The following is a 12,064-nucleotide window of genomic DNA, read 5'->3' on the forward strand; positions in this document are numbered from 1 at the left end:
AGGCAGGACTAACATACATTTAATTATATTTCTAGAAGGAGATAATAGAGAGAATGTGAAAGAGGAATTTTTAAAGATATAATGTCTGAGACTTTTCCAGAATTGATGAAGAATCCCAGTCCTCGGATTTAGGAAGCCCAACTAATCCAAAGCAAGATAAATAAAAAGAAATTAATATCTGTATGTATGAGAGCAAAACTTAAAAGCAACAAAGATACAAAAGACCTTAAAAGTAGCCAAAGAAAGGGCCGGCCCCATGGCGCACTTGGGAGAGTGCAGCTCTCGGGTGCGCAGTGGCACTCCCGCCGCGGGTTCAGATCCTATATAGGGATGACCGGTGCGCTCACTGGCTGAACGTGGTGCAGACGACACCAAGCCAAGGGTTGCGATCCCCTTACTGGTCACAAAAAAAAAAAAAGTAGCCAAAGAGAAAAGAAACAATTAGATTGACAGTAGATTTATATTTTAGCCACAGTAGAAACCAGAAAGTGCTGAGAGGAAACAACTGTTAACCTAGAGTTTTATATCCAGCTAAAGTATCATCTAGGATTGAGGACCCTCCTCCTTCCCCAAGACATTTTTAGACAAAAAGAAAAGTTAGTTTACAATAGACTCTCATTAAAAAAAAAAAACTTCTAAAGGAAAATGGAAAATGAACCCAGAAGGAAGACTTGGGATGCAAGGAGTAAGAATGATCAAAAGAATTGGTAAATGTGGTTAAAGTTAAATAAACATCAGCTATATACAATCATAATAACAACAGCAATAATAACAGTAATAATTCATTTGGGGATTAATACTAAGGTAGAACTGAAGTACAAAACAATTAACATGTAAATTTATTAGAAGGCATGACCAGAGTTTTGAAGTTCTTCTATTGTTTAGAGGGAGGTAGCAATATTGACTTTAGATTTTGTTAATTATGCATATTAAGATGTTAAGCATTCAAGTTGTTGTATACCACACAGAAAAGAATTATTTCAAATAATTGATTTTAAAATACAATATTTTGAGCTTTTACCCTTAGTCTGATAACCACTAAGAATAAAAAGAACCGTGATGAAATCTTTAAAAAAAAATGTTTAGGATAAACTATGACAAAATGGAAACAGATTATACAACGTTATCAATCCTAAAGAAGGAAGAAAAAAGAAAAAAGAAACTAAGCATAGAAAGCTCAAGACAATATAATAAAAATAAATTTTAAAAAAATTTGGTAATTACAATAAAATTAATGTAACAAACTTACCATTCAAAAGACAAATTTCAGTTTGGATTAAAACCAACAAAATCCAGCTATAAACTGTTTACAAGAGATTCAAAACAAAAATACACAGAAGTTGAAAGTAAATGAACACATAGATATGAACTGGGCAAATATTCACCAGAAGAAACTATTATAACTAATAGTAATATTAGGTAAATAGTAATATTAGATAAAATACACTTTTATGGTTTCTGGATGTATATTTAATTCGTTAATCCATTTTGCATTGACTTTGGTATATGGTGAGAGGTGCGGGTCTAGTTTCATTCTCTTGCATATGGATATCCAGTTATCCCAGCACCATTTGCTGAAGAGGCAGTCTCTTCTCCAGTGTATAGGCTTGGTGCCTTTGTCAAAGATCAGATGACTGTAGGTGTGTGGGTTGATTTCTGGATTCTCTATTCTATTCCATTGATCCATATGTCTGTTTTTATGTCAGTGCCATGCTGTTTTGGTTATTATGGCTTTGTAATATAATTTAAAGTCAGGTAGTGTTATGCCTCCAGCTTCATTTTATTTTATTTTTATTTTTTGTTTAATATAATCTTATTTTGTCAATTTACAGTGTGGTTGATTATTGTGGCCAATTACTGAAACCTCCCTCCCTTCTCCTGCTCCCTCCTCCCTCCCAACAATCTCCTTTCTGTTTGCTTGTCATATCAACTTCAAGGAATTGTAATTGTGTGTCTTCTTCCCTCACCCCCCCCAGGTTTTTTGTGCATTTGTTTATTTATTTTTAGCTCCCACAAATAAGTGAGAACATGTGATATTTCTCTTTCTGTGCCTGATTCATTTCACTTAAAATAATTCTCTTTAGGTCCATCCCTGTTGTTGCAAATGACAGTATTTCATTCTTTTTTATAGCAGAGTAGTATTCTATTGTGTAGATATACCACATTTTCCATATCCACTCATCTGATGATGGACATTTGGGCTGGTTCCAACTCTTAGCTATTGTAAAGAGTACTGCAATGGACACTGGGGAACAGGTATAGCTTCGACTTGATGATTTCCATTCCTCTGGGTATATTCCCAGAAGTGGGATAGCTGGGTCATATGGTAGATCTATCTGCAATTTATTGAGGAACCTCCATACCATTTTCCATAGAGGCTGCACAATTTTGCAGTCCCACCAACAATGCATGAGAGTTCCTTTTTCTCTGCAACCTCACCAGCATTTATACAATCTTTTGGAAATTAGCCATCCTAAGTGGGGTGAGATGGTATCTCAGTGTGGTTTTGATTTGCATTTCCCAAATGCCGAGTGATGTTGAGCATTTTTTCATGTGTCTGTTGGCCATTCGTATATCTTCCTTTGAGAAATGCCTATTTAGCTCTTTTGCCGATTTTTCAATTGGGTTACTTGGTTTTTTTTGTTGAAAAGTTGTTAAGGTTCCTTAACATATAACGTATATTCTGGATATTAATCCTTTGTCAGATGTATATTTTGCAAATATTTTCTCCCACTCTGTTGGTTGTCTTTTAATTCTGTTAATAGTTTCTTTTGCTGTGCAGAAGCCTTTTAGTTTGATATAATCCCATTTGTTTATTTTTCCTTTGGCTGCCTGTACTTTTGGGGTCATATTCATGAAGTCTGTGCCCAGTCCCACTTCCTGAAGTGTTTCTCCTATGTTTTCTTTAAGAAGCTTTATTGTTTCGGGGTGTATAATTAATTCTTTAGTCCATTTTGAGTTGATTTTGGTATATGGTGAAAGGTATGGGTCTAGTTTCATTCTCCTGCATATTGATATCCAGTTATCTCAGCACCATTTACTGAAGAGACAGTCTCTTTCCCAGTGTACAGGCTTGGTGCCTTTGTCAAAGATCAGATGGCTGTAGGTGTGTGGGTTGATTTCTGGATTCTCTATTCTATTCCACTGATCAGTGTGTCTGTTTTTATGGCAGTACCATGCTGTTTTGGTTATTATAGTTTTGTAGTATAGTTTAAAGGCAGGTAGTGTTATGCCTCTAGCTTTATTTTTTTTTTTTTTGCTCAGAATTGCTTTGGCTATGTGTGGTCTTTTGTCATTCCATATAAATGTCTGGATAGTTTTTTCCATTTCTCAGAAAAATGTCATTGGAATTTTGATGGGGATTGCTTTGAATTTGTATATCTCTTTGGGTAGTACGGACATTTTAACAATGTTGATTCTTCCAATCCAATAGCATGGGATATCTTTCCATCTTCTTCATATCTTTCCTTTGATGTTTAGTCATTGTGGCAGAGGATTTCATGGTCCACTGGTTTGGCACTACTGTCTGGCTATGATGATGCTGGGGTTGCCAATTTGGTATGGCTGCCTCAGTGTCTGCTCAACTGCCCTAACCCTAACCCTAACCCTATCTCAGGTGCTTGGTCGCCTCGGATCTTGGTCCTCTCAGAGGAGGCACCTCTCTGGTTAGCATGTACTTGGCTGGGCTTGGTATGGAGTTGGGTGGCGGTGGCTAGACCTACCTGCTGGGTCACGTGCTGGCACCACAGGGCATGTGGTCTCCACAGATCTCACTATTCTATTTTTATTACCGCTATTAAGTGCTCACAGCCGAGCAGAATCTGCAACACATGGTGGAATGTATCCGGGAGGTCAACAGGGTCATCCAGGTGAGGGTGGCCACTGTGCTGGCTTGAACCGGCCAGACAGGGGAGTGGGTTCAGACAGTCCATGCGGCCACGAGGGACAGGCCTGGGCCTGGTGCGCAGCCCAGCCCAGTGTCTCCTGGCCCTGTCTTCTCCCTGTTTTATTTTATTTTTTAAAAGCATAGATGGACTTAGAGAAAATTATATTAAGTGAAATGAGTCAGGCACAGAAAGAGAAATACCACATGTTCTCACTTACTTGTGGGAGCTAAAAATAAAGAAATAAATACACAATTAAACTGGGGGGAGGGGGTGGGAAGAAGACACAACAATCACAATTCCTTGAAGTTGTCAAGAGAACAGATATGAGGCTTTTGGGAGGGAGGGGGTAGAGGGAAAAATGCTCGGTAATGGGCCACAAAAATCAACCACACTATGTATTGATAAAATAAAAAAAAAAACTTTTAGGCAAAAATCATTATTAGGAGAAAAGAGGTTTGGTCACAATGTAATAATAAAAATGTACAATTCACTGAGAAGATATAATTGCTTTAAGTTGTGTGCCTTTAAAATATCACATCTGAGGATGAAGATAAAAATGAGAATGTGCTTTGAAACTGAATAGAATATCTATTATTTTCTCTTCCCAGATATACTGCTTTTCTGATAGTTGTTCCCAGAATTTGTATCATAAATGGTGCATGACTAATAAATGCTCTAAAATGTGGAACTGGCTAAGTGGAGGCTGAATTAAAAGCAATGTATCTGTGGATTGCTTTGAATAGTATAGATATTTTCACAATATTAATTTTTCCAATCCAAGAGCATGGAATATCTTTCCATCTTTTTTTGTCTTCTTTAATTTCTTTCAGAAGTGGTTTGCAGTTCTCATTGTAGAGGTCTTTCGCCTTCTTGGCTAAATCGATCCCTAGGAATTTTTTTTTTGTGTGGCAATTGTAAATGGGCTTACTTTGTTTATTTCTCTTTCTGTTAGATACCAATGACCTTCTTCACAAAATTGGAAAAAACAATCTTACCTTTTATATGGAACAACAAAAGACCCTGAATAGCCAAAGCAATCCTGAGCAAAAAAATAAAAATAAAAATAAAGCCAGAGGCATAATACTACCTGACTTAAAATTGTACTACAAAGGTATTGTAACCAAAACAGCATGGTACTGGTATAAAAATAGACATTCAGACCAGTGGAGTAGAATTGAGAACCCAGAAATCACCTCTCAGGCTTAAAGCCATCTGATATTGGACAAAGGCAACAAAAATCTACATCGGGGAAAAGACTGCCTCTTCAACAAGTGGTGCTGGGAAAACTGGATATCTATATGCAGAAGAATGAAACTAAATATGCACCTCTAAACATACACTAAAATCAATTCAAAATGGATTAAAGACTTAAGTAGAAGACCTGAAACTAATATTACTAAGGGAAGATATAGGTGAAACACTTCAGCAACTAGATCTGGGCGTAGACTTTATGAACATAAGCCCGAAAGCACAAGCAGTAAATGAAAAAATAAGCAAATGGGACTATATCAAACTAAAAAGCTTCTGCACAGCAAAGGAAACAATCAACAGAGTGAAATGACAACCTACACAGTGGGAGAAAATTTTTGCTAACTATGCATCCAACAAAGGATTAATATCCATAATATACAAGGAACTCAAGCAATTATACAGTAAAAAACCAAATAGCCCAATTAAAAAATGGGCAAAGGAGCTGAATAGACATTTTTCAAAGAGAGACATACAAATGGCCAACAGGTACATGAAAAAATGCTCAACCTCACTAGTCATCAGGGAAATGCAAATTAAAACTACATTGTGATATCACCTCACCCCAGTTAGACTGGCTATAATCAAAAAGATGGTGAATAACAAATGCCAGCGAGGGTGTGGAGAGAAGGGAACACTTCTACAGTGTTGGTGGGACTATAAATTAGTACAACCACTATGGAAAACAGTATGGAGGTTTCTTAAACAACTATAGATAGATCTTCCATATGATCCAGCAATCCCACTTCTGGGTATATACCCAGAGGAATGGAAATCATCATGTCGAAGGGATACCTGCACTCCCATGTTCATTGCAGCTCTGTTTACAATAGCCAAGACGTGTAACTAACCTAAATGTCCATCAATGGATGACTGAATAAGGAAACTGTGGTATATATATACCACGGAATTCTACTCTGCCATAAAAAAGAATGAAATTCTCCCATTTGCAAAAACATAGATGAGCCTGGAGAAACTTATGTTGAGTGAAATAAGCAAAGCACAGATGGATAAATACCACATGTACTCACTCATGTGTGGGAGCTAAGAAAGAAAAGAAGGAAAAAAAGACCACAGTAGTGCATTGGACTTGCAGAGGGAGAGAACATTCCTTGGTCTACAAAGTGGAGTGGGGGGGGTGGGAAGGGGAGAGAGAGGTTGGTTGGGGATAATTGGGTGGGGGACATGCGGTAGAAATGCACTTTGTGGTAATGGGTATGCTGCCAGTATGAATCTGGCCCTCACATCATGGGCGTGAGGGGTGACAATCAGCTTTGTATCTCATGAATATTCATACCCCATAAACAACAACAATAATAACAACAAACAATCCATCCAATTAAAAAAAATAAAGCAATGCAATGAGCATTCATCTCATATGGGGATTGGGAACTGATGATGTGATTCATGTGGTAGCAAAGAATTTGGTTAAACTATTAGCTATCGTCTCTTGGGACAACGTCAACTGCCCAGAGAGGCTGGAGGTTTAGGTAACTTGGCAACATAATGTCAGGAAATTGGAGAATGTTGAATTATTTCAAGTGAAGGCATACCAGAAACAAGGTCTAGGTAAAGGAAACCCTCCTGAAAGCAGAGAGAGAATAAGCAGGTAAATAAGTATTTTTCTAAAAAGAGGAATCAGTGGATTATAGTGAAGTATCTGAGACAGGCAAGGGCCAGATAATCATGTGCCTTGTGGGATAGCAGCTGCTGCAAAATATGCTTTATCCTTTTTCTAAGGCTGTCTAGGAAACTGTGGGATCCTAGTAGTCAGTATGGAGATACTAGGGAGGAGTCCTAGGAGTTAGACCACCCCTCCAAACCTTACCTCTCCCTTGGGATAGCGGTAGCGATATTTATCTTGGTCCCGTAGTGCAAATTCTTCAGGGTAGTGTTCCTGGATTTCTTCGTAGGTCATCTCCTCGCAGACACCCTGAGAAAAGTATTTGGGGACAAAAGTATTTACAAGGTGAAATCCACACAGCTTTTGCCATAGTTCTGAAACCAGTGATTGTGGCAGTAGCACATGAACACCTGTGTCTCTGTGAACACAGCTCTGGGTTTGTACCTGTTGTCTGTGAATGTACATGTATATGTGTGCATGAGGTGTGTGGCTGTGAGCAGATATGAATAGGTGTGCTCAGGCTGAGTGTATGGTGTTTTTCTATGATTGTCCCAGTAGGTCTCTAAGGACATATTATATATATAAGTATGTATTTTTATAAACATGGGCTTAAGGATTTGTGACCTTGTTTGCAAGCATGCATACAGCGTGCTTATGGTGTGTACTTGTGGTATGTTTAAGGATTTGTGTCTCATGTTTGTGTGTGTATTTGTCTTGGCATATGTAGTGTGTGTGTGTGTGTACAGGGTGTCTGAGCATCTAAGAATGTTCCCACGCTGGGTGTCTCTGTGGTATGTCTCTCCAAGCAGGTCTTGGTGTGTCTGTGGCATGTTTATCTGTGAGTGTATATGCATCTCACTATGTCTCTGGTGCATATGTGTATCTGTGGGCCTGTGTCTGAGGTCTTTGTGAATCTGTGGTAACATGCATGAGGCTATGTATCCGTACTGTGTACATATCTATGGTATGCCCCTCTGTGTCCATGTGAGGGATATATATGCAAAAACTGTGTGTGTGTCTATGATGAGTGTTTCCATATTTCTCTCTAGGTATGTCTGTCTGTCTGTGAGTGTGTATGTGTATGCATGTATGGTTCAGGTGAGAATAGTAGGAGAAGGTCTATGTGTCTGTGAGGAGCATATATGTTAGTGTAAGCATACTTGTGGTAGCTATCTGTGAATACATATGCAAGTGTATGTGTGTGTGTACATACACAGTAGTGCTCTCCCATTTTATGCCATTTCCAATCCCTCCTGCCCTGGCCTCGACTTTGGAACCTCTGGCAGATAAAGAAACAGGTATCCACAGACATCTCAGAGGACAAAAATTTGTAAATTTCTAATGGTTTCAGAGTGGGCTTTGGGGAGATACACTCTTCTCACCCAAAGAGGGAATTGAAGGCTCAGAGAATGAGTTCCTCAGGAGCATATGAGAGCTTCCAAGTTTACTGAGAAATCCCCAGAGGTGAGGTGGCTGCTGGTGGCAATTGGAAGTGATCTTGGGTTTCTAAGGTCTCCTTCTGGGCATGTGGATTCCAATGAAACCTTCCTGTAGGGAGGCAGCGGCATCCAGTTGTTATCTTCTGGGCCCATCTACCGGGCTTCTCTCATGGGTGAGGAACTGAACCCCGCCCCAACCCACAAACAGTTGTGTGGTGTCAAACTTCTCCAACAGCCACTGCCCATGGAAGAAAGTGCACCTTACTGGGTATACAAAGTCATTCCAGATTGACCTCAACCTTCTATTCTGAAGCATGCTGGGAGCCTGTCACCTGTCGAAATGGCCGCTGACTCCTTATTGACATTACGGAAATTGCCTAACCTCTCTGAATTTTATTTTCCTCATCTGCAAAATGAGGAGAATTACAAGTATCTCATAATAGTGTTTTGAATATTAGGGATAATGCATGTGAAAGATACCAGTACAGGATATATAAAATGTACAAGGCACATTTTAAAGACTCAAGCATTGGAATTAGTTATTAAATTATTATTAATCATGGAAAACAGACCAGAAACTGAGGTATCATTCTAAGGTTTTGCTTCTTCCTCATCCACCTCCCAGAGTCAGTTCCTGAGATGCTAACTCTTAAATCTCTCTCAAATCTATTCCTTTTTCCTCCCTTTCCATCTCCACTGCTACAACCTTAGCATTTCCACACGCACAATACCCTCTTTGCTTCTGCTGCTCTCACCACCTGGAATACCATTCCTGATCCTCTCTAGCTGGTTCACTGCTACTAAACCTCAGGCTTCAGCCAATCATCACTTCCCCCACGTTAATCCTGCCTGGGTCAGGTGCCCTGTTCTGACTTCTATATGCCCAGTCTCACCTTTTAGAGCCTATCACACACGCTGCTTTGCTTTCCTCTGTTTATTCCTCTGTCTACCCTATTTAGCCTGAACTCAGCAAAGACAGGAACCAGTCAGATTAATCTCCATCTCAGAATCTGAAACAAGTAGGTGTTCAATAAATTTTTCCACACCACACGTGGGCCAGAAATAAATAGCAACTAAACTTCTATGATGAAGAGTTTACATATTTGCTTGCATGTTTTATTAGAGCAAATGTTGTGCTATGTAGAGCAATGCTGTATAGGCCTTTTCTAAATATGTGTATCTCTGTACATGTGTATTTAGGTACATATGTATGAATGTACACACACACACACATACATGTCTGTATCTATAGAAACATATATAGCAGGCAAGCAAGTTAACCTACCCATATGAAAGTTATCTACATCTGTGGTAAAGCTTTTATGTTGCCCATAACCTGTGGGCTGCTGCCCAGTGTCTGTTCACCTATAGGGTGGGTAAGAAAATCTGACCCTGAAGAGAGACTGCTATGTGATGGGTTGGATCCTTCATTCCTCCTTCCTTATTCCTTACAGCCAGTGCACCATTAAGTCCTGTTGAAACATTCCCCAAGTCCTCCATTCCATCTCCAATGCTACTACTCTGGTCCAACACACCTTCACCTCTTGCCAGACTAGTGCAGCCATTTCCTTACTGGTTTATAGGCTCATTCTGGCCCTCTTCCCATGTAGTCTCCACACAAACCCAGAGCAGACTTTTTTAAAAAAAAATGTGAATAACATTTGGGCCACTTCTCCTTGACTTAGACCATATCAATGGCTTCCTATTGTTATCAGGACAGCATCCAGATCCATCAACATGGACTATAAGGCCCTGTGGCCTGGCTCCCTTTCCAGTCTCATCTTCCTTCTCTCCAGACCCCACTATCCCAGCCTTCCTACTATTCTTTCTTTCAGTTCCCTGAACATGACATGCTCTTTTTGAACTTCTTTTTGTACATGAGCTGTGCTCCATCCCAGAACTAAATTCATTTTCCCACCCCTAGCTCATTTTGCCTGCTTTTTATCTCACCTCTAGTTTGCTCCAGGATGCTTTCTTTGTAAATCTCCCCCCTTCCCCACCAAGTCTGGTCAGGAGCACCCTCATCTCCTGATCCTCCATAGTCCTTTGTACTTCCCTTCTCATAACCCTTTGTCACACTGAGATGTATGTTTTGCTTGCTGTCTGCCTTTGGACTTCATCAGGGCAGATGCCTTGTCTATTCTGGCCTTCACTGGATCCCCAAGACACGAAATAGTGTTTGGCACATGGCTGGGTAGTTAACAAAAACTTGTTGAATTAATAAGGTTCCTTATAGGGGTTAGAGCAGAGACAACCCAGGGGATAAGTCCAGACTCAAGCCTCCACACCTGCCAGGAGATTTACCCCCTCCATCTCACCGCATCAATCTCGTTCAGGGCCTTCCACTGCTCATAGGGAATGCCCAAGGCCTCAGCTGTCTGGATGGTCCTCTTCATGTGGCTGGTCCACACCTTCAGGGAGCTGATGCCCTGGGACTGAATGAAGTTGGCTAGGGCACAGGCATACTAGGGTGTGGGGGTACAGAGGAGGACAGAAAGGAAAAAAGATCAGTGAGGAGGACAGGGCAGCCATGAGAACAAGCTCAGATCTGCCACAAATGGTGGAGTGGTAATGAACAAGCAAGAACAGAGAGTTTAAATGTTTCAAATTTATAAAAAGTCATACTCTTTCCCACATGCATAAGGGTCAAGGGAATAGGATAATGTGTGTCTGTATGTGTGTGCTCATTGATGCTTGCTCACTGAACCCTCTACTTGGTTATTCATTCATTCAAACAGGCCTGCCTCAAACATTTGTGGGACCTGGGACAAGAGTACAAATGGAGGCAACTCACCCACAGTCTACCCCCCTTCGCATTCCATTTCTGGCTCCATCCTGAATTTCTAGGTGCTTTGAGCACATGTTTCTGAATAACCCAATCACATGACCAAGTTCTGTCCACATTCCACCTCCACCAGTCCCCATGTCCCATAAACAGCAACCCTTGGCCACCCTTTAACCTAAGGGTGAATGCTTCTGTGACATGGCCTGCCATGAGTTGGACAGACTCTGGGATAGGCCCATGTAGGTGCTGGAAGCAGACTCCGGAACATAAGAGCAAAGGAATTCCAGGGTTTGGGATACCCAGACTTTGGTGTGGAAGGTGGGGGAGGGGAGTTAGGAGAATGCTGTGTGTGCTAGTGATGGTCACCAGGTGACAGAGGGGACAAGGAGGGGACACTGCACGAGTGAAAGCACAGAGTTGTGAGAAAGGGGAAGGGACCAGCAGACAGTGGCAAGGTTGGTCATGGTTATGGGGCTGGAGAGGCAGCCAGTGGGCAGGCCGAGAGGGCCAGGACCAGGCTCTCAGACTAGCAGAAGCAGTAGGCATGCTGGAGCCATTCAATGGCTGGGTCAAGGCTGAGTGGCAGACGGAGTAGAAGAGCAGAGTGATCGAATCTGCTTCTACCTATCTCTCCTCAGGCCTTAGGCAGTGGCCTGCCCACCTACCCCTAGCCCAGCCATCTGGGTGCATGAGGCCCTCCCTACCTGCTTGCCCCGAGCTGAGAGACCTGAGTCGCCTCCGATTCGACCTCTGAGGTTGAGTTCGCTCTCGCCATGCCGGCACAGGTAGATGGAGCGGGGTGTGACATGGATGTTCATGAGGTAGTAGACTGTGCGGCTCTGGATGTGGTCCTGCACTCGGTTCACCATGTAGCGTGTGCCCACATCAAAGATCTTGATGTAGGACAGGTGCCTGGGCCAAAGCCAAGCAGAGCAAGGGCACCTCAGAGGTTGATGGTGAGAGGGCTTAATCCCGAGAAAAAGCCCCAACCACAGACACCTCGCTTTAAAGCCTCCTCCACAACGCATCTCTCACCTAATGAGATGCCACGGCTTTCCCTGTTCTGGGTACCTGTCCTACA

The 12,064-nt window shown here is 41.4% G+C and overlaps 1 protein-coding gene across 4 annotated transcripts in view; it reads right to left on the reverse strand.

The window, feature by feature from the left end:
- Positions 1-12,064, reverse strand: part of PFKFB1 (6-phosphofructo-2-kinase/fructose-2,6-biphosphatase 1) — a 67,292-nt gene that overhangs the window by 5,134 nt on the left and 50,094 nt on the right. For all 4 annotated transcript variants that reach the window (XM_008585827.1, XM_008585825.1, XM_008585824.1 and 1 more), the window contains 3 exons: positions 11,688-11,895; positions 10,517-10,663; positions 6,964-7,068 (listed from right to left, as the gene is read on the reverse strand). In XM_008585827.1, the coding sequence (XP_008584049.1) occupies positions 6,964-7,068; positions 10,517-10,663; positions 11,688-11,895 (460 nt within the window). The remainder of the gene's footprint in view (positions 1-6,963; positions 7,069-10,516; positions 10,664-11,687; positions 11,896-12,064) is intronic.

The sequence above is a fragment of the Galeopterus variegatus genome, unplaced genomic scaffold (assembly GCF_000696425.1).
Source record: "Galeopterus variegatus unplaced genomic scaffold, G_variegatus-3.0.2 Scaffold3728, whole genome shotgun sequence".
In the NCBI taxonomy this organism is placed as follows: domain Eukaryota; kingdom Metazoa; phylum Chordata; class Mammalia; order Dermoptera; family Cynocephalidae; genus Galeopterus; species Galeopterus variegatus.